Source organism: Homalodisca vitripennis, chromosome X, assembly GCF_021130785.1.
Source record: "Homalodisca vitripennis isolate AUS2020 chromosome X, UT_GWSS_2.1, whole genome shotgun sequence".
Classification (NCBI taxonomy): domain Eukaryota; kingdom Metazoa; phylum Arthropoda; class Insecta; order Hemiptera; family Cicadellidae; genus Homalodisca; species Homalodisca vitripennis.
In genome coordinates, this window is record NC_060215.1 from 85,736,290 (window position 1) to 85,763,835 (window position 27,546).

Genomic DNA, 27,546 nt, shown 5'->3' on the forward strand with positions numbered 1-27,546 from the left:
TCACAAACACCAGGGTATTTATAACTGTAACCGTAGTAATATTGAGGTAGTAGATTGTGTTAAATATTTAGGGCTGTACATAGACAAATGCCTTAAATGGGACCGTTATATAGACTTTCTGTCCAAAAAATTGAGATAGGTTAATTATGTACTCTACCACTTAAAAAGTGTGAAGCGACTAGTTAAAAATTGTTACCTTTCATGGTTTGAAAGTCTCATTAGGTTTGGATTAATATTTACTATGGTGGAACTTATATTATCTATATAAATAACATAATTATGTATCAATGACATGTCTTAAGATTATACGATGTAAGACGCATGGACATGACGAGCTACCTTTTTTCAGAAAATAATATTTTAACCTTTAAACAACTATACCAATACTCTATAGTATTGTTTGTTAAAAAAGTTTATTGGTCAATTTGAATTTAAGGAAAATAATAGAGTGACAAGATCTAGTCAGAACTTAGTACTAAAAATTCCGTTTGTAACCAAGGAATCGAGTTGGCATCAATTTTGTTATATGGGACCTAAAATATACAACAATTTCTTACTGCATTGTGAGCAGAGCATTATTTTTTAAAGGAAACCTAAAATGAAATTAAAAGCTCTGGAATATGTCAAGAATTTGCTTCTTGACTGATAACATAATTGGTGTAACTTAAAATGTCTTATCTTTGTTTTATAGTATATAGTTATAAATTTTATCTTATTGTAATGTGTGTATGTATTTATTTGTTGCATCATATTTATTGCACTCATATTATCACTGCATCTGGACTGGTTGACACTCTGTATAGTTGTATATGTACCTGTCATAGTTTTTTATGAATTTATGTGTGTATTATGTCATGTACTATTTGTTTACTCTGTAAATGTATGAATTTATTTATTTATATAGATTGTTAATATATTTATTTATTTAAATTGTTAATATGTTTTTGCTTATATGAATTGTTATTATGTTTATTTATAAAAATAACACACACACAGGTTAACCTAGTTGTTCTCTTATAAGTTAGGTTAGTAACTTAGTAACTTATTGCCCACCTGGTACAATAGATAAGTAGATTCTATTAGCTCCGGTCTAAGAGGATAGAATGCCACATCTGGTGTGAGTGTCTTCCAATTCCAGCGCTCTGGCATGACACCATACCTCTTCCAGAGTAAGTAGTAAAGGGCGTGCGTGCAGATAGCTTCCTCAATATCACCATGTAACACCTAGAAACATTGCAACCAGTAATAAATTAGGGTTTTATTTAGAGTACAGCACACAGAATTGGTTAACTTTTCCACTTTTCAAAAAATGTTGAAGGTTTGTATTAACTTACACTTACTACAGTTATTAAATATATAGTGGTAAAGGAAACTAGTAAGATTTAACAATAACTGCTCCTAAGTTTAGAGGTGTTTGTAATTTTGTGATCAACTCCAACTTGTACACAAACCTCATATTTCCTAATCCCTGTACTTGTACAAAGTACAAAGTTAAATGACACCATTACAGACAAAGAGTTTATATTTTTTTGTTCCAACACAACATTACAAATAAAACAAATCGCTCTAAGAACCTTTGTAATAAGATCTTAGTCACAGCCATGCAATAAGAGAGTAAGGTTTGTAATAACCACCTTCTTTCTTTGAAGTTTAAAAATAATAATTTATGATTTGGAATGATGACAAGATTTCATACATTTGCCATTGTTATAGAGTGTTTTAGACCACCCATCTCTTATGTGTAGCAATAAAATGACTAATCCAGAGATTTAGTTTTAACAGTTGACCCCACTAAGTTGACTCTAAAGAATTTGTTTGAAATAATTTCAACCCTGTAAAAATAGTGTCAAAAAAACAGAGCATCCCATGTTCGAATCTCAAAACTTTCGAATGCAAATGAACATCATGTCATACTGCATTATAAAGGTATAAACGTTTTGGCGAAGAAAACATCTAATTATTATTTGTATCAAAATGGTGGTCTTAAGATTATAGAAAACAGTGTTGTTTTTTTTTTTTTTTTTTATTGCCACTCCTGTTATATGAGCCCACATCAAAATAATTTTTTTATACTTCATGACACTAACTTTCAAATAATATCACGCATAATTGTATTTTTCAAAATTTTTCTATGACTGAAAAATTTACTTTTATGAAACTATAAAAATGTCTATAACTTAAAAATTGTAAACTGTAAGTAAAGTCTTTCACCACATAAAAGCAAAGACTGTAAAAACAGAGTAACTTTCACATTTTAAATTCTTTTCTATATCTAATTATTACAAAACTATAGCAAATAAACTGAAAACTTAACACAACAAAAATATGCCAAAACCATAATGTACTGAACAAGTGATACAGACTTATTACATTCTGGTATGATATTGTTCAATATGACAGAGCATCGACCTGACAGTGGAACTAGAATGTGAGAAATGAAATACTTACTACTTATGATTATACCTGTTATGAGAGATTATATAAATTAAAGTTGATCGAAGTTGATTGGAATCAAATACTGTTCAATAATTATTTTTAGTTTAATGTTGAAAACATTAAGAAACATGTATATCTAGAACGATGAATAACCCTAGAATCCTACAGCTTCAAAAATTTGATGGATATTCAGAACTCAACACAGCTAGGCTATATATGAGGTAGTAGGCGCTGTTATAAGTTTGTAAGATATTTTTGGATTTAGTTCCTGTATTTATCGGGCAAACCTTGCATACAATGTTACATCTACATGTCCCACATGATACACATCTTTACATATACTTCTTTACACTCAATATAATATGCTTATTCGTTCATTTGTAAAACCTTATACATTCACACAGATGTACAAATAAAGTCACATATATATCACACATGTGGCTAAAAATATTAAATCTTAGAATTACTACTTAGTAATATGTTTTCTGAATTACTTTATGACTTAAAACAAAATAGGGTTTGTGTTACTTGACCTGCTTCATTAAAGACCTCAAGGGAAAAATTCACCTTTTAACTGTTGGTATTTAGCCAAAATACTACACACCATCCACGATAACATGAAAACATTCAATTCTATAAATTAAATCATAAAAAATGTAATAAGAGGTTTTAATATATTTTACTAATTGTATATTTTTGGCTTTACCTATACTCCCAATTTTGCAAATATTTTATAGCAAAACAGACTACTAAAACCACATCAACACAACTAACTTGTATTCCAGCAAATGCTGCCTGGAGAGAATCCATCCAAGTGTTGTAAACTGAACCTGTATTCATGTCCACATTGATGAAGAGAGGGTGATCTCCTACTCCCTTGTTACAATTAGGTCGCCTAGAATATAAATATATTTAATTTCGAGAGAAAATCCTAAGAAGAGTTATATTACATATTTGTTTATTTCCAGTCTCTGGAAATCATAAGATTAACTACATATTACTCAAAACATGTTTATTAGTATTAAGGTATATACATTTCACCCTCTATAAGAAAGTTCTCAAAATAAGAATTAATAAACAGAGCAAAACAGCATGTTAAGCAATGGTATGAGAAGTTTTGTTTTTTAGGCTGTCCCCAATGTGTAATGAGAATAATAGATCATTAAAAACATTACGTGTAATAGATCATGTCTAGAAAACAATCCTGCAAAGGACAATATTAAAAAAACCACTTTACAAATATTCATCATTAAATTAAGCTTAAAATGAAAATTACTAAAAAATCTGAGATTTCCTTATGATTAGGTTAACAATAATAGAGCAGACAATTGTAAAATAATAGCAGGTGAAAATAAATAAAACAGGAATGACATTGACATGAAAACAGGACAACAGGACATGAAATGCTAAGAATAAAGTAATACCATACATAATTTAGAATATAAAAACACTAAAACACAAGAGTCAAATATACAGGGTGTCCCAGAATTCTCTACCAATATTTTTGGTATTATTCCTGGACCAAAGACAAACCAAAATATCATATTAAACTCTCGAAAATTCAATAACTACTTGAATAGCTGCCATTTTGACTTTTTAATTTGAGAACGGCTTGTTGTAATGAGGCGAAATTTGGCATATAGCTTTATAATCTAAAGGTCTAATTACAGAAAAATTCAAATTTTTAAAAGCTATACATTCAAAATGGCTGCTTCCTATAAACTTTAAGCATAAATATCTTAAAATGCCATATAATGACAAAGTTTCAATCATTCAATTTTAGTTAGATAATTTCATTACAAATCGGTGATAACAAGTTTAAGAAAATTGGTTGATAATAAGGGTATAATAAGGGAGATAATGCACTTTAAAAAAATCAAGTACTAATCAAATCAAATCATGATCATCAAGATACAGTAATGGTGTCAAACAATAGTTATAAAATTTAGTTATATGTGTTAAAAATGTCTTGATCAGTCTTCTTCCACTGCAGGAACTCGTCAAGGCTGTAGAAAGGTCGCTGCAGTAACCATTCAGTCAGGCTTGATCATAAGCTTTTTCCCTGAGTGCGTCTTATGTCTGTTGGTAAAAGATTGTAAAATTTTGTTCCTGAGTATGAATGCTTCTTCTTGTATAGGGTTGTCCGATGTAGAGGCAGTATATAGTTTGAAGTTGTTCTTGTTCAATAAGTATGTATATCTTGACCTTTAATCTGCATGCTTCCGTCAACATATAACACTACGTCCCTGATGTAAAGAGCTATTACTGTCATAATTTTCAGGCTTAAATGAAATGAAATGAAATGAAATGAAATGAAAAATGAAATATGCCTTTATTTAAGAGGCGGAGTTAGGGCTATTTAGCCCTCTCTACCACTCAACCTCACATAATATACAGATATATGTACAGTGAATGATCTTAACTAATAACAAATTTTAAATTAAAATAAATGCTTAAAAATTAACCAAAATATATACATACTATTTAATAATTAAAAATAAAATTTATCAGCTTAATATGTATGCTTACGAATGCTTCTCTGCAGCTATCCCTAGCTTGTAGCCCATACAGGATTCTTATGGCTCTCTTTTGTAGCAGAAGGATATGGTGTAGGTTTCCTGCTGAGGTTCCACCCCAGGATGCAAGGCCATATCTTATATGAGATTCTACAAGTGCGTGATAGGCAATTTTTGAAGCAGCTTGATCGGTTGTCTGTTTGATGCGCTTTAAGGCATACAGTGAGGTGTTGATTTTGGTGGTAATACTATCAGTGTGTTTGTTCCAGGATATGTCATCGTCAATGATGACTCCTAGGAATGTTGAATTGTTCTCCCTCATCATTTCTGGCAGTGCTGCAACTAAGTTTTTTTTCTTACCAAAGGCTATTTGTTTGGTTTTGTTTTCATTAACTACTAAGTCATTGAAGTGACAGTACTGGTAGGCCATATTGAGTGAAATTAATGATTGAACAGCTAGGGTATCTGCAGATTTCTCAGCTAGCAGCAATGTTGTGTCATCTGCGTACATTAAGGGCGTGCAGTGTTCTCCCAAGTATTGAAGCAGGTCATGGGTAAAAAGAATAAATAACACAGGGCCCAGTACTGATCCTTGAGGAACGCCCCTATTTGTTGGTAGAGGAGGTAATCTGATCTTATTTACTATTCCCTTGTGTGTCTGCCTTAACTCAACAACTTGCTGGTGTCCTTCAAGGTAACTTTTAAACCACCTCAAAGCTTGACCTTTGATACCTAGTTGTTGAAGTTTGTTTAGTATCAGGTTATGTCCGAGGGAGTCGAAGGCCATGTTAAAGTCAAGTAGGATAGTAGTCACCAGGTTTTTCTCTTCTAAGTTGTCAATGATAAATTCAGCAAACTTGATTAAGGCAGAGGATGTGGATCGTCCCCTGATAAAAACCGTGTTGCACTACAGGGAGGTAAGGGGTTGTACTGTTTGCAGTGGTCTATTAGTCGAGTGAGTACAATTTTTTCGGCCACTTTTGAGAAAGTTGGTATGAGAGAAATTGGTCTGTAGTTACTTACTTCTAATTTGCAGCCCTTTTTAAACTTTGGATAGACTTTACTTAGTTTTAGTGCCGAGGGGAAGCATCCTTGCATCAGTGATTTATTTATTATATTTACGAGTGGAGGTATTAGAATGTCAATGCAATGTTTTAGTAGTTTTGTTGATATGTCATCTAATCCAGAGGAGGTCTTAGATTTAAAAAATTTTATTACAGCTTTGATTTCAGTTTCGTCTGTGCATTGCAACTGGAGCATGTCATGTTCAAATGTTTGGGTTTCTGAAACATTGTGTCTGTGTGGTACTTTTGGCGCAGAAGCCAGAGTCTGCTCAGCAACAAATAATATGGTGAAATAAGTATTGAGATAGCTTGCAATTTTATTGGTATCTTTGATCTTAACTCCATCAACATTTATTTCCATCTGGGCGATTTCAATGTTTTTACTTTTCCTTTGACTGTTTATTGTTTGCCATACAGCCTTTGATTTGTTTTCTGCCTGTTTTATATAATCTGCTGATCCTTGGCGTCTAAGTGATCTAAGTTTAAGGTCATCATTCTTTTTAGCTTCCACCATTTCTATCTTGATTTCATCTTGTCCAGTCAACTCATAACGCCTCAAGCATCCAAGACAGACTTGTTTTAAGCGGTTGGTTTCTTCATTTGCAAATGTTAACTTTATTTTCTTTTTAGTTCTTATTTTTTTTAACAGGGGCTACCAAATTCATGATTGTAGTTATTCGTGACAGGAAGATGTTGTAGGCTTTTTCTGCAGTTGGAGCATAAAAAACTGAATTCCAGTCTTCTTTTTTTTAGTTCTTCTTTAATGGAATCCATGTTTCTCTGATTAAAGACTCTGCCCATGGTGCTGGAGATACAGAGAAAGTTTCCTTGAAATTCACATTTGAAATTCACAGAGCTGGGCTGTGTGGTCTGCAATGCCGGCATGCAACACTTTTGATTTTAATCTGGTGTGTTGATTTGAGCAGATAAAGTCTATGGAGGACATGGAAGTGGGGGTGATTCTTGTAGGAGGCAGTGGCAATCTTACTATGTTGTGGTTTTGCAGTGTATCATTGAGCTTTTTTGTGTTCCTGTCAGGCTCTAAACTGTTCACATTGACATCTCCCATAATTATTACAGTATGTTTTTTGGCCTCAGTTTCTTCTAGGGTAGATGAGAGAAAGTCCAAGGCATCATCCAGTCGAGCAGTTGGTGTTCTGTAGATTCCCATTACAAAGAGGTATTCTTTACCAAGTGTTATTTTTATTACTGCAAGTTCACATATAAGTTCTTTGCTATGGTAGGTAATGTCCAAAGGTTCCACATGTTCTTTCAAGTCTTCGATTATATAAATTGCTATCCCTCCTTTCCTGTGGTTGAGTCTTGAGAAATGTGTTTTAAGGGAGTATTTCAGAAGTCTTGTGTTTTCCATTTCACTTTCTTTCAGTCCATGTTCTCTGAGTATGACTATGTGTGGTTGTGTTTCGTCAATAAAATGTATTAGTCTGTCATTTTTCCCACTCTTAGCTCCAATTTCTTGCATGTTTTGATGGAGTATGGTTAGGGATTTTTCAGTGGCGCTTAAGTAATTTCTAAAAAAGTACATGAGTTGATTGTTGTACTGCTGTGATCACCATCTGATATCCTGTTTATATTAATTGAAATTTCTTCTAAATATTTCTTAAAAAAGTCTTCATAAGTTTCATTGTTTTCAAGTTTTGTAGCTGTAATCGGAGGGGGGGGGGGTTATTTTGAACTCGAAACACACCATACTCTCTTGTATTTTTAAAGGTTGCTGAGTTTGTTTGGCTTGCATTTTTATCTTTTGTGTTTCCTTGGAGTTTTTTATTTTTAGAAACTTGCAGAGAAATGCTGCAAAAATTATCTTTTGTTTGTCCTGTTTTTCTTCCAGCTGTACTCGATTGGTGGAGAGTTGAACATTTTTGTACTGGAGATGTTCTTCGAGTTGGCTTTACAGGCGCTACATAGTGTTTTACATGTTGCCGGGTCAGAGTACAGTTTTGTTGGCGTTCCATGTCCTCTTGTTTTTTATTAACTTACTTAGTTCAAGGGAGCATGGTGAGATGGCATGGTCAATTGGATGTGGGACAGTTCTTCTTGTTTGGGTTCCATGTGAAGCCAAGTCAATCGGGGTAACATCCTTATCAGCTGACTTTTGCTGTAAGGACTCAGTTTGTGTCATGGTACTCGTAGTATTGATGCTTAAAATGCAGTCACTTTTCATTTTTAGCAAATTTTTGTATTTTTCCTATTCATGGATCTTTTTTAAGTGATTGTTTACGGTTTCTGTGAGTTGCTGGTCATGCTCTTCAAAAAGGTTTTGCATCTGTCTGAATTCATGCTTTTCACTGGCTCGTGTGATGTTAATCTTGTTCAATTCGCACTTTAAATTTTGAATTTTTTCTGCAGAATTTCGTTGTCTTTTATTGCATTATCCAATTTCTCCTCAGAGTAGGCTAGATTGGATTACAGTCGTAAGATCTTTTCTTTTAGATGGCTATTTTCTTCCAAAAGTGCTTTGCCAACCTTGGCAGCCATTTCCAACTTTTCTTCAGCACTCTGGTTGGTTGCTAAAAGACTAGTATTTGTTAAAATATTCTCCAGTACCTCTAATGAAGTGTTGTCTGTTGTGCTGACATTTGGAGACATGGCGGAGAAAGTTTCAGGTCTAGTTAGTTCAGCCTCTTCACTGGCGGCAGCCTCTTTTAGAGCTTTGTTAAGTTTTTTATTCCTGTAGTTGTCAGTTTTTAATTTACTATGAATATGTTTGTATTCGGAATATAAACAAGTGTTTTTATCACTTATGGTCGCAATTTCTTGAGTGCCATAGAATATAACTTCGTAGTTTGGTTTGTTGGTTTTTTTTTTTTTTTAGAAATTACATTTTTAATAATATCTGGCCAGTAGGGAAAGCCTCTTATTTTAACAAAGACTTTGTTACCTTGCCTGAATTTCGGTGCCATGTTCAAAATTGTAGTGATTAAACTTCAAAGGGTTGGCTGGTTTTTTGAAAACTGTTTTTTAAAGCGAGGTTTGCCAGACTCCTCTGTGTTAAAAAAAGTACAAATAATGTCAAAAGATGAAACTACTGAAATAAGCTTGCAGCACAAACCGCTGTCAGACAGGCATTATATGCAGTTTTTGAGTTAAGAAAGTTCGGAAAGTGGACCAATTTTTCAGGCGAGCTTTGGCTGGTTGCTCCTGTTGAAATGGTAGAAAGTAAACAGTTTTTTAGGTAAGCTTTGACTGGTTGCTTCTGTTAAAAATGATAGAAAGTAAACAGTTTTTTAGGTAAGCCTTGGCTGATTGCTCCTGTAATTGTTTTAAAAGTTCTTGAGGTAAGTTTAACAGTCAATTTACTTCAGCTGGTCAGTCAATTAATTTTGAAGTAAATGTGCTTGGTAAACTGCCAAGTGCCGTGTCAACTGAGATATGCAGTACAGCAGCGGCTGTATTGCTGTAGGTCAGCGCTGACTGTGCTGACTAGGTGTCGGGGTCAGTGCTCCAGTATCAGGTGGCCAAGCAGCTGTGTGCCACCACTGAGTGATGTGGATGTTGTATGTCTGTTTGAGTCATGTGACGTGTGTTAAGCCAGTTGTGTTGGCAGTTCTAGTGACATCACAGCAAGAATTTTATTTTATTTTCTTGAGTGTTATGCTTGTATGAGTTAGTAATTTAAGTTATTAGTTACATGCATAAGAATTGTCTTCAATTATGAGATTTTTGGCTTGGAGGTAATTCTGTCTTTATAAACATCTTGAGATTAAAATAGAATTTGCTTAGTCATTTTCAGTTTTTGTCACAATATTAATAAATGGTTTTATTACAATTTTATATTTTATAAGTGAGTCGACTTACGGTTTACACAGGGAGGTTTGTACACAACTATAGTAAAATTTGTTGGTTATTTACCACTTTTAATGCACTTTTTCCTGGAACCACTTCACTGTAGAACTATTTTGTTAATCATGTTGTTACTAAACAATATTAGAAGGAAACTAAAGTAAAATCACTACATATTTTTGAAAATTTCAATTAACCAATTCCTAGAACTTTTTGATTCTACCTAGTATGACTTTTCCAGTTTACACCACATCGAAACATTACTAACACAATTAAAATCTTGTAATATCTTGGGCTCACCGTTGAGAACCATCTTCAGTTAAAAGATGTTAAACTACGAAAATTTCAGTATGTCCCATAAGCCTAAGAACTAAGATTAAATAGTTAATTTAATATGAAAGTAAAAAATACTCACCCTTGTCGCATATGTTCATAAATACTCTTGTATATGTCAGAAAACATGAAGTAGTCCTCTGTCTCTCCAAACATGATGTAAGATTTGAGCAAGTATTCATAGTATGAGTCTAGCCCTGCCCCCAGACCACTGAGGCGGCCTATCCACTTGCCTGACAGCACATCAATTGAATTGCCTACAATAACATTGTGTCTCACTTGAGTCCGACTAAAACAAGGCTGTAAATTGTTATCCTTATATAAAAAAATACTTATTTTATATCACAACCTTATCTCTTATCTATTAACAGGGGAATTTAATAAATTAAGACAATAAAGATACATAAAGTTGTTTCGTATTATTACAAAATTGAACTTTCCTTATTTTTTATCATAATCCACATAACATTCATGTACCTGTACCAAATACTGACTAGCTTTTAATATTTGCTGTAATACAATCTTTGTCTTAGTGTTTTAGATAATTGCCAATAGAATTGTCAAAATTGTGTTTGTTTTGCAACTTCTCCCCATAAAACGCCTCCTTCAGTGAGTAAAACAAGAGAAAATCAGATTGTGGATAGCCAGGGCTCTAAGAATTATGGATTGGTTTAGTTGTACCAACAGTAGTAGAAACTATCAAATTTTATGTTAATCTATCACTTTTGACTCAATATTAGGCCCAACAGGAAAGTATAAGTATATCACTTGCCGAGTTGGGAACCACACATAGAAGTAGTAGCCTTTCCCTTAACCCTCTCCCGGTCGAATTACCGCGACATGCTTTTGGCGCTACTGGGCTGAATTAAATCGGCCGCTCTGCCGTGAGGGGACACTTATTCGCGTTTTTACTAAGTTAAGAACTTTATTTTAATAAAACTATTATGTATTGTACATCGTTACAAAGATGATTAAATCCTCTATAATAATGTTGTATTTATTTAAAAAATATCAACCTCACGAGGTAAATTAAAATCAAACAAAAAGTTAAACTTACATTAAAAATCTTGTTTTAATTGTTGTATAAATTATCATATATAAAGGGTTATAAATATAAAAATTAAGATAACACTTAAACTTACATTTACTGATTATTGTGCGATCACAACTCCTTTTTCTTGATGATACTCCAAGAAACAGTTTCTCTAACAAAAAGGAATATCACACTTGTTACACTTACAAACAGTTCGAACGCCTCGGCCCGAATCTGTTTTCTTTAGCTTTTTCTAACAAACATCACAAACCCGTCCATGTTCCATCTTTTCTAGTTTATGTGCAGATTTAGGGGTATTCATAGTGTAAGGAAGGCTTTGTTTTCTACCAGTTTTATTTTTCGGGATGAAAAATTTCTTATGAGCTGTTGGAGCAGGGCTTTTCGGAACTCCAGTTGAGTGCTACCATGTTTTGTTTTTTCTGGCATATTAGTTAGTTTTTGTAGTATAAATGAATTTACAATCGCTGTATTGATTACAAAATGGTACAAATATTTCGACCATTTTTTAGATGGTCTTCCAAAACTGTAGTACGTCCGGTACTGGTCAGATCGGTCCACCCCTCCCATGTTTTTGTGTACTGAAGCACTTACTTCAGGACATTTTATTGTTACTTTTTCATTGCCCTTCCCCATGTGTCTTTGAATGTCATGCTGAACTTGTGGATTGGCATTTGTAGAAAAAAACATAACGTCTCGATTGTCTCGCCACACAGTCGATATGACCCTTCCACTTTGAAGGTTAAGACTTTCTCCTCTTTTGAGTTTCAGATTTTTTGGATTCTTGAAGTCAGTAGGCCAGCCAAAGAGATTAGACCTGACAGTACCACAAGAGTAGGTATCATTTTGGAGTAAAATATTAGACAACTTGAAAGATGAAAAACAATTGTCGTAATAAAGATGATGATTTTTTCCAAAGAATGGCTCAGCCAAATCTAAAACAACCTGCTCTCCTAGTAAAAGGTCATTGTTTTTGGGCTCTTTTTTCCCCAAGTATACTCTCCCTTCTAAAAAACAAGCAATTGCCCACATTTTCATTCCCCATTTTACCGGTTTTTTAGGCATGTATTGCTTTAGGCAAAATCGACCTTTGAACCCTTCATGCCTTTGTCAACAGCTAGTTCACACTGGGGCTTATAAAAACTTTTAAATGAGTAAATAATATCCAAAACCGGTCTAATTTTATATAAATAATCATAGTTCTCATCATCACGATTTGGGGCTTCAAATTTGTTAATTACGTGAAAATATTGATTAATTTTTTTGAAACGGCGATGAGTCATTGTCTGACGCACAAGTGGGCAAGAAACAAGATTTTCACTAAAATATTCCTCAACATCTAGAAAATCATAAATCCAAATATAAATGTGTATTCCAATGTGTGCTTTTATTTCCTCTCTAGTAACAGGAGTCCATTCACTGTCAATGTTTCCCAATTGTTGTTGCTTATAATTTGCATAAGCATTTGTGCATTCAACAAATATGATCAAAGAACGGATCCCCACTGACGAGTAAACTAAAATGCTCAAGCTCAGAAGCGCAAGGAGGGAGAAAGTGTGTCACGCCACTATCATCAGAGAAAATATTTGGTTCTATATAGTTTATTTGTCTAGACCACACAGGCGGGACCCGAGTGGCGGTACCAGAGGCGCGAGGCAATGGCTGGACATGGGTGGCGGTGCGAAACAGCGCCTGAGCACGTGGCGAGTCATCAGTGTCACTATGTTCTTGGTTAGAATGGTGAATTTCCTCATCACTAAATACATCGCTATTCATGGAACTTTCATCGTCACTGAAACCATCACCTTCATCATCCATTTCATTGTCAAAAACGCGATCAATTTCGCTATCACGCAAACACCTTGAACCTGCCATCTATGAAGTACAGAACCAAGTGTAAAAACTGCAAAAACAGCTAACGAAATGATTTCGGTAAATAAGTGGTTATAAAATGTCCCAAATAGTTCATCAAATTATGTAAGATAGCAGCAAAAGTCAGAAAGAATTGTACTACTAAACAGCTAGATCACCGTCAATGAAGTAATCAATGAACCGTTTCAAATTATTAATCCTAGATAGAGTCCCTAGTTATAAAACTATGAATAAACAAGGCAACAATGACACTGCCAATAGATATTTCCAGTATTAGTTCCCCAAACAATTGTATGACAGCAGCATAAAGCAGAGGGCGTTGATAAAGCAGTTGGAGGCGTTAGGACTTTAGCGCCAGGCGCCCTGCCGAGGCGTTTGCCTGGGAGAGGGTTAATCTACTTCACTTCATTTATTCACTTAGAATGAGACAATTCCACTGATGATTTACAGTTAGTTTGAACAAGAAATTAAAATTATATAAAAAATAGTATTTTTAATTGTAATAATCTGTAATTTAAAATCATTAAGGTCTTTAAATAGATTACATTACATATATTTCAAAAGAGTATAAAGTGGAAATATTCTAAAGTAAGACATTTTGTTGATTTATAATTAATGAAATAAAAGTTAAAATGTGGGGAAATCATATGGAATGCTATAAAAGCCAACTATAACAAAAAATTTTAAATTGAGTAAAATACCAATAAAATCAGCTAAGAACCTGTAAAGATTGTTTGAATTACATTATAATGTTATAAAGAAAGCATAAATCTTAATTTATAATAATAAACAGAAATAATTGTTTTAAGTTGTCAAACAATGTAATATACTGTGTATCGGCTAGTCTGCAATCGCCAGTAAGGTCACTCATCCCGCCCTACAAATTCATCAGTGCGTTGAGGGAGTGCTCGGAACAGCTAACAAAGAACTTAATTGGTTTTATAAGTTCATTGAGTCGTGCGTTGATTGGTGCATTGGTTGTTTATTAGTTTTGCTGACATTATTTAAACTGTGCTCCGTATTATTTTACTTACCATATATACCTGGATCACAAAGAAGCAGTAAGAAGACAAAACTCCGACTATCAAAGAAGAGAAGAAAGAACAATTTAAAGGACTGGAGAAACAGACAAAATTCAGGTAAGAAATTAATTAATCCAAAAATTAAATAATTGGTTTTAAGGACGCTGTTACTATTCTCTATGAATATGTAAATAAAGAATATTGTCTATTGTCTATTGGTGTTCTGTATCTCTGTAGTCAAATCTTCTAATTACCACTTACAATATTTTGTTTATATATTTGCATTAAAAAATGTACCTTAGGTGAATATAAGATGCTTCTCAACTCTCACGAAAATTCACAGACAGGATTGGCCTGACTACAAAGGCGTACTGGCAAATAACTGTCTGCGCCACCCTAGTTTTCATTGATAGAAATCTTGACGGTTGATTAGTAATAATCTTTACTATTAGATCTAGTTCACACATCGACTTCTTGCCATACGTTGCAGATGGCTTGTCACCATACATTTTCATACAATTGGAGGTTATGTTCCCACACACAAGATAGCACAAGGCACAAGTGGTACTCAGGCCATGAAGCGGCACAGTCGAACTGTTTAAGACAAGTTGACTGCAATAGTTTCTTATGAAAAAATATTATTCATTTTAAATGTGTTCATACAAGTAGACGCAGCGTCATGACCTATAGTATTTATTGTTTTCCTGGGTTAGTAGGATATGCCATGGTGTGTTCATCAGCGTCCTTGATAGTTTGTAACAGGTGAAGATTTATGTGATGGAATGTCAAAATACTAATTGCTCTTGTGGTATAAGCCTTGTATAAACAATATTTTTAAGCAGATATTTTCAAAAGAGTTTTGTAAATACCAAATAAACTTCAACATTTATTTTAACATAAATTGTTTCTTTTGACAATTTATTGTTGTGAGAAACTTTGGTTTTTCTACAACCAATGTTTTGTTTACAGTGTAGTTAGGCTAATTATTATTTTTCTGAATTTTACAGAAAAAGTGGAATCCATCAGCATGATAATGAGACACAAGTAGAGATCATTTGTATACTGAGTGGTAGAGCCAATGATATCAGCTAACAACAATTGGAAACTCACACTTCGTTTGACTGCAAATTTGCCAACATGGATCTCACTAATGAAAAACAATTAGGAATGGTACATGAACTTACATTTATTTGTAAAATATGCAAAAAGACAGAAATTATAACAGACGTCCTTTCTTCGGAGTGAAGCTCCATGAATCTAAACAATGCAATGGCAAGAATAAGATTAAGAATATGTTTATTGTCATAAAGCTTACACAAGCATCAACACAAGTCATGTATAAAATATTATGAAAACTAGCATAAGTCCAGATAGAAAAATTTGGTGCCCAAAACATGAAGTTGCCAAAACAGTCAAGCCACAATTTAAATTGTTTTAAAATATAAATAACAAATTAAAAAAGGTATATAACAAATAAATAACAACAAGTAAAACACAGCCTTAGAAAATACATAACATTTATAAATTTTCTAATATAGTCTGTATAGATAAAAAACATATGACATTAACATTTCAAATCTAATCATTAAACTAAATAGGTTATATTTAGTTATTTATTGAGAATAAAATTTGTTTAAATTCATTATAAGTATATTTTGATATAAGAGGTCTTAAAGAGTTGTAGACTTTCAAAGCGATTACTGTGTGGCTATTAATAGTTTTGTTGTCTATAAAAATTTATGGATACATTTTCTATATATATATATATATATATATATATATATACAGGGTGTATATTATGTCTGGAAACACCCAAATATATCCTTTAATAATTTAAATATAAATTTGAAACCTCTTACAATCGTGATAGAGATTGGGCATCTACTTTTTGGAACAATGTTTTGTTATGTCACACCAAAGGGGGACGTCCTGCAGAGGGTATCGTGAATATTCTTAATGGAAGCCTATACCTTGTGATACATAATTTTAAAGGTAATAGCTTACTGAATTGAATGCCACAAACCGCATCTCAAAGGAATTATTCTATCAGAAAATAGAGCATTTTTAGTATTGAAAATTTACTGATGTTCAACAATGTAATTTTAACATGGTTCTTGCCACAAAATGTGTTACACTAATTTTTTAGCATTTTTTAAATGTTCAATTAAAATAAAATAAACAATTTATTTTTAAGCTGGTTTCATTAGTACAAATTTACCAGTTTTTATTACAATGAATAAAACTTATGAGTCACTTTCTCTGATTACTTATGAATCTGTACTTGGTGTTTTCCAGTCAGCAGGAAGGTTTAAAGAGACAAAGGTCACTAGCCTATGAGAAACATTATTGTGTTATTAATCATCTGGTCTACAGGTTTCAGTTTGTTGAGCATGGAGCTTTCACTAGACAGGTCTAAGCTTGGGAATTACAAATGGACAAAGGTCATATCATTCCTGTCGAGTTAATCAGTGTCTTTGAAGCATTGCTGTCAACAAGTTATCTAATTACAGTAGTTCAGTTTTTATTTGGCATTTTAATGGAATTGTCTGAAAGAGAACGAATTACTCTGTTGATGATGCGAGGATATGGCAATCGTCAAAGATCTTATCGGGAAGTTTGTAATTTGTTTAATGACACTTTCCCAGAAAGGAATCCCATAAGTGTTTCAACAATATCAAAAACTATTGAGCGTTTTGAAATGACAGGGAGTGTACGTAATCGGCCAAAGTCGGGTAGGATACAATCTGCAACAGATGAAGAACATGCACTATATGTTTTGCAAAACTAAATTGAAATTGAAGACCCACATACATCGCTCAGAAAAGCTGCACAGCAACATGATATGCACCCTATGTCTGTGAGTAAGATTTTGAAAATTAATAAATACAAACCATTTAAAGTTCATTTAGTCCAACAGTTAAGTGAGGATGATTACGACAGAAGAGTTGAGTTTTGTGAACTTGTGATGAGCAAATGTGATGACAATAGAGATTTTCTGACCAACATACTATTTTCTGATGAGGCAACTTTTTTCCTAAATGGCAATGTTAACAGGCACAATTGCCGTTACTGGGCTAGTGAAAACCCACATTGGATTACTGAGTCCCATTCACAGCAACCACAAAAACTGAACGTATGGTGTGGAATTTTAGGTAACAAAATTGTTGGACCCTTTTTCATCAATGGAAATTTAAATGCCGAACTTTACTACAATATGCTCCAAAATGAAATAATCCCAGCTATTCAAATTGCATCAGGAGAATACTTTGATAATGTATGGTTTCAGCAGGATAGTGCTCCACCCCATTATGGGAGACAGGTAAGAGAGTATTTGGATTTAAGGTTTCCTCATAAATGGATTGGCCGAAGAGGAGAAATCGAATGGCCTCCAAGATCTCCGGATTTGTCACCAATCGATTATTTCCTATGGGGTCATTTAAAATCCAATGTTTATAGAAGAAAGCCTCATAATTTGGAAGACCTAAGAAACAGGATTATAGAGGAGATTGCTTTGATAACTAAAGAAATGTTAGGCAACTCTGTCGAATCATTTTACACAAGATTGGCTCATTGTCAAACCGTAGAAGGAACACAGTTCTAACAATTGCTTTGACACCAAATGCAGGTAAAACGTTTGTTGTAAGACTTTTCTAACAGCATACATTATTTTTTATTTGTAATAAGAAATCAATAACATAAGTATTTCCATAATTGTACTGTAATAAAAACTGGCAAATTTGTGCTAATAGAACCAGCTTAAAATGAAATTTTTGTTTTATTTAATTGAATATTTAAAAAAATGCTAAAAAATTAGTGTAACACATTTTGTGGCAAGAACCATGTTAAAATTACATTGTTGAACATCAGTAAATTTTCAATACATTAATGCTCTATTTTCTGATAGAATAATTCCCTTGAGATGCGGTTTGTGGCATTCAATTCAGTAAGCTATTTACCTTTAAAATTATGTATCACAAGGGATAGGCTTCCATTAAGAATATTCACGATACCCTCGGCAGGACGTCCCCCGTTGGTGTGACATAACAAAACATTGTTCCAAAAAGTAGATGCCCAATCTCTATCGCGATTGTAAGAGGTTTCAAATTTATATTTAAATTATTAAAGGATATATTTGGGTGTTTCCAGACATAATATACACCCTGTATATATATATATATATATATATATATATATACAGTAGAACCCCTCATATCCGACCTCGGGATATCCGACCATGTGCCCGACCAAACAAAGGCTGCCTATAGTCGACAAGTCTCAACGTGAAACATGACTCATCAGCGCTGTGCATTGTTTCTCTGTTAAACGGCCAGTTGCGTTCTGATTGTCGACGTAAACGTTGCTCTACTTGACTGTTTTGTTTTCGTGATTGTTGTACAGTCTTTGGTTTGTGATTGTGTAAAAAACTGTGTTGTGCGATTAGTGAACGTTAGCTATGGCTACTCAAAAACGTAAGCGTGTGTGTGTTACCCTTAAACAAAAACTTGAAGTGCTCCAACGATTGGACCGTGGTGAGTCACTAGTAAAATTAGCCGCAGAGCTAGGGGTCGGCGTGACAACAGTTAAAGACTGGAGAAAAAACCGTAAAGACATCGAAACCTATTCTATGACCGTTGAAACGGAAGATGCTCTTAAAAATCGGAAAATGTTAAAAAAACCTAAGTTAGAACTCGTTGACGAAGCTCTTTGGGTTTGGTTTTGCCAAGAACGGCGAAAAGGGACTCCTTTGTCGGGGCCTCTTGTAAAAGAAAAAGCCGTAAAGCTGTTTGAAAAATTGGGAGGAGATGTTGAGACTTTCCAGGCAAGCGAAGGTTGGTGTCACCGCTGGAAGCTTCGCCAAGGCATTAGACATGTTGTTATTGCGGGTGAAAAGTTGTCTGCTGATGACGATGCTGCAAAAGATTTTGTAGAAAAGTTTCAAAAGTTGGTGTCGGATAGTAATCTTGTAGCCGAACAAGTATATAACGTAGACGAGACCGGACTGAACTATAAAATGTTCCCAAAATCTACTCTTGCTTCTAAAAATGAGCCTGTTTTGGGTACAAAGCTAGCTAAGGATAGACTAACAATTGCTACGTGTAGCAACGCCAGTGGCAGTTACAAACTGCCGTTGTTTGTTATCGGCAAATCTAAGAAGCCGAGAGCATTTAAAAATCTCAATATGTCAACACTCCCCGTGTATTACCGTAATCAATCCTCTGCCTGGATGGATTGTGCTCTTTTTAAAGAATGGTTTTTTTCTTGAATTCGTGCCCGCTGTTAAAAAACACTTAAAATCAAAAAACCTGCCACTTCGAGCTGTGTTGTTGCTGGATAATGCACCAAGCCATCCCGCAGAGCATGAATTGAAGAAAGGCAACATAAAAGCGATGTTTTTACCTCCACATGTCACCCCATTAATCCAGCCAATGGACCAAGGCGTAATCGAGTAGGTAAAAAGACGGTACCGGAAAAAATATGTTGGGTCTCTTTTGGACAAAACAGAAGGAGGCTGCTCACTTTTGGAGGCCATGAAGATGTTAAACATAAAACACGCCATCTATACCGCCGCTTCTGCATGGGATGAAATCAAAGAGACAACTCTTCAAAAATCGTGGAAGAAAATTTGGCCATCATTAAAACAAAGCGATAGTGCTGATAAGGACGATGATGAGCCCACATCATCAATGGAAGTTGAAGCTGAAGAAAACGACGTCGCAGAAACTCTTCAAGACCTGCAGGAACTGCAACACGGTGTCCAGCTGCAGCTGACAGATGTGGAGGAATGGCTGACCGAAGCTGACATGGCTGAGTCTACAAATGAAGAACTCAATGATGACGAAATAGTTGCTGCAGTTCAAAGCGCAAATAATGAAGACAGCGACGCTGAAGAAGAAGAAGTTGATCGTGATACTGGAGTGACGCATTCAGAGGCTAAAGACGCATTTGACGTAGTGTTGAAATATTTGGAGCAGAACCCGAGAGCTACACCTATGGACGTGTTGTGGGCAAAGAAACGGCGTGATTTTTCAGCTAAATCAAGATTGGGTAAATTGAAGCAAAAGAGTATTAAGGACTTCTTCAATTGTACTGTACACACTGTATGTAATTGTTTGCCTTTTTGATTAAACAGGACAGTACTGTATTTATAATATTTTTCGTTGTTACTGTAATATAAAAATGAAACTTTTCCATTTTATAAAAAAAACTGTTAATTTTTATTAAAATGTACTGAAAAATAATTTTGTATTAAATAATTTTGCATTGGATACAGTTCGTAATACAATGAAGCAGCACTATGTGTATTGAGTGGGTATTTTGCACAGTTCTGTACTAATAGTTTAGTGCAATATACAGCTTTTTTTACCCGAAAAACGTGTTTTATTATTCCTCGGCTTATCCGACCTTTTGGCCGTTCCGACCACGGCCCGGTCCCGTGAGGGTCGGATATGAGGGGTTCTACTGTATATATATATTTGTCTTCAGAGGTTCAGGATGTTTGAGAATATAGAGTACAATATCAGTGCAATAATTCTAATGGTTTTCTTTTGTATGATAAAAATATACAAAAGATACTTCGAATACCCTACTGCTGTTTCCCTATAAAATTAGGCCATATCTGAGCACTGATTGAAAGAAAGAGCTTAGCTGATAGGTGATCAATGTGGAGACCCATGTCAAATGATTATCCACACAAACACCCAACAACCTCACATTATCCAACAGTTCCATATCAGAATAAATATTGTAATTTACTTGTCTCAGACTAAAAATTATGTGTTGTTTTCATTCAGCAAAAATCCATTGGAATTAAACCACAATCGTGCTTGTTGAATGGACTCCATTGAAATTTGTTTCAATTCATTCAGGTCATTACTATTACTTAAAATGGTTGTATCGTCCGCATATAATATAGTTTTGGAATTTTGGACGGAGAAAGGTAAGTCATTGATAGCTACCAGGAACAAAAGTGGTCCGAGAACAGAGCCTTGAGGAACTATAGACAATAGACAATAGTTTCTTTATTGACATATTCTTAAAGAATAGTAATAGAGTCACATATTACAAAAAGTTAGCTTATAATGAAACAAAGTCAAGGTTTTTGTAGTCTCCATTCTCCATTGCAGGCGTTCAGGAACTCATCCAGTGTATAAAAAGGTTGATTTACTAGGAGGTTATGCAGTCTTCCTTGTAGGGCATTCCTCTTCAATCCTTTCATTGTATCTGGTAGAGAATTCCACAATTTCCGGCCGATGTAGGATGGCTTTTCCTCAAAGATTGCTGTGCGATGTGGGGGCAGAACATAGTTAGTTGCATGACGAGTATTGTACGAGTGGAAGTCTTTCCCTGTTTGAAGACTCAGACTATGAGCATGTAGAATAACTTCTTGAATGTACAGAGCAGTGATAGTCTTTATGCCAAGGGCTTGGAAGGCTTGCCTGCAGCTTTGTTGAGGTTCAAGGTCAGCAAGGATTCTGATGGCTTTTTTCTGTAGGATGAGCACCCTGTTGAGGTTCCCAGCAGAGGACCCACCCCATACAGCAAGCCCATACCTCATGTGCGTTTCTACTAGTGAATAGTAAGCTGTTTTAGTTGTTTCTAAATTTCCAGTCCATTTTATGCGCCGCACAGCATATATACCTGTGCTGATTTTTTTACACATGCCATCTACATGCTCTGTCCAGTTTAGACTTCCATCCAGGATGACTCCTAGAAATTTAACGTGGTTTTCAATTTCTACGTCAGGTATTTTTGGAATGTAGTCTTTTCTTTTACTAAAATTAATCTGTATTGTTTTTCATGGATTTACAGCCAAGTCATTTTTTCTGCAGTATGTCAGTGCTTTGCCCAGGGAGTTGCAGGCAGTTGTATGCACTCCTTCTGCTGTAGCATCACTGATTAGGAGTGTTGTGTCGTCAGCATACATAACACAAGTGGTGTTGTGGTCTTGGATGTATGCTGGGAAGTCATTGACAAATAAAACAAAGATGACTGGGCCTAGAACTGATCCTTGTGGCACTCCGCGTTTGACTGGTTGTGGGTTTGATTGAAAGGTGTTTTTAAGGCCATGTGTAGTGCTCTGTACTTCAACTACCTGTGTTCGCCCTGAGAGATAACTCATAAACCAACTGTTAGCTATACCAGTAATGCCTAAAGATTTAAGTTTTTTTGATATGAGATCATGTCCTAGACAGTCAAATGCTTTGCTGTAGTCAAGAAGCAGAGCAGTGATGTATTGTTCTTTATCTATTTGGTCAATGATGTATTCAATTAGGTTGATGATAGCTGATGTGGTTGATTTACCTTTCAGAAATCCATGTTGACAACTAGTGACTATGTTAAACTGCTCCAGGTGGGTCATAAGTCTATTGAGAACTACTTTTTCAATTATTTTAGAAAAGGTTGAAACAAGTGAAATAGGACGGTAATTTTTTATTTCAGTCGTTGATCCTTTTTTATGTTTTGGATACACTTTTGATTGCTTTAATGCAGCAGGAAATTGACCAAGGCTGAAAGATGCGTTTATTATGCTGACCAAGGGTGGTATTAGCTCTTCAGCACAATGCTTTACAATTTTGGATGAGTATTCATCCATTCCACTTGACGGCTTAGATTTAAGGGAATTGATGACCGCTCTTACTTCTCTGTCACTTGTTGGGCTTAAGTTGAAAACAGTTTGGCAGTTGTCTGTTATGGAATGGTTGTTTGCATTGTTGTCATGATTTCCTACTGTGTGGTTGCTGAGTTTCAGTGTTGCTTCAGCAACTTGAGTGAAGAAAGTGTTGAAATGTTCTGCGACTTCAATTGGATTATCCACCACTTTGTCATTGATTACAATACGGCTTTGAGGTAGGAGTTCTCGTTTTCCTTTTCTTTCATTGTTAATAACAGTCCATAGGGCTTTGGTTTTGTTGGCGGCTGACTCAATGAAATTTGAGTTTGCATTTTGTCTTAGGGCTCTAAGTTTATTGTCATATTTTTTCTTCCTTTCCAACATAACTACTTTATCTTGGATATTTCCTGACATTTCGTATTTATACAGGGATTTTAAACAAAGTATCTTTGAGGTGTTTTGACTCATTGTCATAGCACAATCTTTTATTTTTTGATTTCCTTCTACTTTTCTTCATGGTGCAAGCGATATCAAGTGATAATTTCAAGATTCCTAGAAATATATTGTAGGCTGCATCAGCGTCAGGAGCATTATGGATGTTGTCCCAGTTTTTGTTCAGTAGAAGGGATTTTAGATTGTCTAAATTGGTTTGACTAAAATATAAAATACCTTTTAAAGGAAGTCTGTGGCAGAGTGTTTATTTCATATCTATTTATCTGGCATATCTGAGCAGTATGATCAGAAAGTCCTGTTTGTATAATGGCTGTGTCAACGTTGTACTCAGGTATGTTGGTGCATATGCAATCAAGTGCATATGCAGTCTGTGTTATATGTGCTATTTATTTTTGTGTGTATCTATATGTTTATTTATGATAATGAACAATCTTGTTTGTAGATAATAACAAAATGTAACTGACGATGCCTATTGTAATCACTGTATTACTTAATGGAAAATAAACGATCTTGTATCTTGTATCTTGTATCAATCGAAGAGGCTGTGTCGTGAGTAATGCGGGTGGCAAGTAGGGGCAATCTTTTGATGTTATGGGTGGACAGTTCAGTTTCAAAGATAGTGTTATCTACGGTTTTTTTCATCCTGTCTATATTAATGTCTCCAATTAGCACTAGGTGTTTATTGTGTGCTTTTGTGTTGTCAAGAATATTTGACAGGACATTTAAACTAGCCCTTGTATTTTCTCTAGGTGATCGGTATACTCCCAGGATGTGTATAGTTTCACCAGTTGACTCTACCGATACCATAGCCGCTTCGCAGCAGAACTCTTGACAGAGGTGGGATATATCGATTTCTTTGGTCCGGTCTGCCAGTGCATCTTTTGCATAGATAGCTACGCCTCCCAGCTTATGGTCTTCTCTGCTGAAGTTTGCTATTAAAGAGTATCCTTGAAGATTTGTACTCTCTAATTCCCCACTTTTGAGGCCATGTTCGGTAAGGACCAGGATACTGGGATCTGTATTGTTAAGCAGATGATTTAGCCTATCAATCTTCTTATCTAGTCCGCGAATGTTTTGATGCAGTATGGTTAGATTTTTCCTGGAGCTTTTATTAAGTTTGAGTTGATGAAGTACCTGGTTTTGAATTTGGTCTTCTTCTGGTAGGTGTGAACTAAAAAATGTTTATGAGGTTCTGGCTGGAATTCCGGTATGATTGTGGGAACTGAAGTTTGGGAGGTTTCATTGTGTAAATACCTATTAATGTTTGGGCTTTTAGGTAATTGAAATTCCTGGATATTAGCTTTTTCAGTGGCTTTTGCCATTTGGAGGGAGACGCTAAACTTGTTTGTCTTCTTAATCCATTTTTTGCTCATTCCTGTTGTTGATGAAGGGTTTTGTTTTTTCAGTGGTGTAGTCCGCATATGTTTCAGTTTTTTTCTGCAGGTTTGACTGACTCCTGGCGTTATGGGTAGGCTTGCATCTGTCGTGGGTAAGGGAATAGAGGACTCTGCCTCTGTTGTCCTTGTAGATAAAATCAGTTTTTGGTTGCAGGTTTGACTGGCTCCTGAGGTTAGGGATGAATTTTGTTCTATTGAGGGTGTGGTCAATATGTTTTCCAGTTTTTTTCTGCAGGTTTGACTGACTCCTGGTGTTACAGTCAGGCTTACATCTGTCATGGTTGGAGAATTCTTCAGTTTTTTTCTACAGGTTTGGCTGACTCCTGGCGTAGTTACACTTAAATCTGTCATGGGTAAGGCAATAGAGGACTCCGCCTTTGTTGTCCTTGCAGATAGAATCAGTTTTTGGTTGCAGGTTTGACTGGTTCCTGAGGTCGGGGGTGAACTTTGTTCTGTCGAGGGTGTGGTCAATATGTTTTCTAGTTTTTTACTACAAGTTTGATTGACTCCTAGTGTAGTTTGATGCGTGGTGGGCATATTCAAAGTGTTATTTATTTTTTGGCAGCAGGCACTTGAAGCTAAAGTTTTAATAGTTAGGTCTATTTGAGCAAGCTTTGAATTCATCTCTGATATTCCCAGAAGTACAGTGGTTTGATTTGCCTCAAACACTTGGACATCTTTTGTGGGAGATGACGTCTGAGTAGCCGAGTCCTTACAGATTGTAGCCGTTATTTCTATGTTTTGGATTTTTTCCTGCAGTCTAGAGTTGGTTTTTTCTAGTTCTGCTATTCGTTTTGCATAATTATCAATTATTTAACCCAATTTAAGATCGTGGTCCTCAGAGGAATTCTGGACCTCTATGCGGAATTTCTTTTCTTTATCAAGTTGGGCTTGAACATCTGCATTTAATTGTAGAAGATTTTCAATTTTGGTTAAATATTTACCCATATTGTTTTCCACCTCTTCCATTTTTCCCTCCATACTAATTAGTTTGTTTTGAAGCTCTAGTTTCTCTACTTTTAAAAGTTCGTTTTCAGCTACTAATGCTGATCCTATTTTGGCAGCCATTTGAAGATCATCCTCTCGACTGTTAGAGCTATCTAGTAAGTTGTTTTCAATAATAATCTTTTCTAGTTCCAGTAGGGTATCTGAGGTGTTTAGTGTTACTGGGTCAACTATTCTGTTTGGTAAAGATGGTGATTGAAACATCCTGCATGCCATGCAATGCCATTTTTCAATTTCGTGAGTGGCCCATCTTTTCAAATCTTTTTCTAAGATATTTTGGCATCCTGCATGGTACCATTTTGCACATAGGCCTGTGCATTTAATACCAGAATACTTAACGCCAATTTCGCATGTACCACACGGATATTTAGTGGGCATTTCAGCAATAATTGAGAACTCTTGGTAAGAATTGGTTGATTATTAATAAAGTAATATTTAATACTTTATTAATAAGTAATAAAGTATTAATGTCAAAAATTAGGTTTATAGATATCACTCTGCAAGTATGTCAAGTGATTTATAGCAAGATTCATAACAGCCAGTAAGTAGAGGCCGTGTTGTCTGTGGTCAGCGTCCCAGACGCATTGTCAGCAGGTGTTGGGCAATGCTCTCGTCAGTTGACCTAATAGCTGGCTCTATCTGACTTCCAGCAGGTGGCGTTGTAGATAATGCCTTGTTTGAAGTTATAATGTGTCAAGCAGCTGTGAGTTGGCAATGACGTCACTATTGTGTTTCAACTGTGCACAGCTGTTTATTTAATTTATATTTACTTGTTGTTAACAAAATAAATGTCAGTGGTGTTATAAGTTGACAAAAATTGTTTGAATAAAAAGTGCTTGTGAGCTGTGTAATGTTACAATGTATATCTTGAGAAAAGTTGATTGCAGATAGTGATCTAGTTTGTGCTGATAAGTTTTCTTGGATTCTTTTCTTCTTCAAGGTACTTAAATTATTTTTTAACTTGGTGATAATTAACTTACAGTTTAGAAGTAGTGATTGGTGTGCAGTTGAGTTGGTATTTTGTTGGGTTTACCACTTAAACTTCACTGAAATGTAGGAGCACTTTCATACTAGATGATGGGTGTCCGCCATGTTGTTTGATAGTTCTCCATACTCCATACTCTGGAGTATCAAACTCCATACTCAACCAAGAGATCTCCTGACCATTTTTCCTTGACAAATACTTTCTGTCTATGATTACTCAAGTACGATTCAAAATACCTAAACATATGCTCACTTAAACCATAATATTTTAATTTTATAAGGATGTCATTGTGATTTACACAATGAAACGCCCTGCTCAAGTCACAGTGCCCTGAGCAAAGTCTTTGTTTTCACAAGCATTTAGCACAAATTTTATAAGGCTGTCTATTGCATCAAAGGTGCTTTTTCCTGACCTAAAGCCAAATTGTGACATACTCAAGAAGCCATTAGTTTCCAAAAAAATGCTAATTTGATCGTATACCAAAATTTTAAACTAATTTTGACAGTATTGGTATAACAGATACTGGGCGGTAACTATTTGGCTCGTTCTTGGGCCCCTTCTTATAAATAGGACAAATACGAGCTATTTTAAGTTTATTTGGAAAAACTCCCTCAAGTAGGCAGAGTTTCAAACAGTATGAAAAAGGTTCAGCTAAAGTTGTTATCACCTGTTTTCTAAGAAAATTTGACATATCATAAATATAACAGCTATTGGAGTTGCTCAGATGTTTTTATTATGTCATTGGGAGATATGTGTTTCCAAGTAAATGAGATAGATGGAATGAAATGTTTCCGAACAAGATCCTCAGTGCTTGAAGTTTGGTTAGACATATTTATTTTTTGTTTAATATTTTTCACAGAATTCATAAAGAAATCATTAAAGTCATCGGGAGGTATACCACTTGTTACTTTACTACCATTTTCTATATTATTTATAATTTTCCATATTGCCTTACACTTATTATTACTGGACTCTATAAGTTTAGAATTGTATAACA

At 34.9% G+C, this 27,546-nt stretch overlaps 1 protein-coding gene across 1 annotated transcript in view; it reads right to left on the reverse strand.

Moving 5' to 3' along the window:
- LOC124369298 (ER degradation-enhancing alpha-mannosidase-like protein 1) overlaps nt 1–27,546 on the reverse strand; it is a 146,172-nt gene that overhangs the window by 15,929 nt on the left and 102,697 nt on the right. The window contains exons 5-7 of the mRNA XM_046827234.1: nt 10,236–10,410; nt 3,211–3,331; nt 1,054–1,224 (exon numbers count right to left, since the gene is read on the reverse strand). Coding sequence (XP_046683190.1) covers nt 1,054–1,224; nt 3,211–3,331; nt 10,236–10,410 — 467 coding nt within the window. The remainder of the gene's footprint in view (nt 1–1,053; nt 1,225–3,210; nt 3,332–10,235; nt 10,411–27,546) is intronic.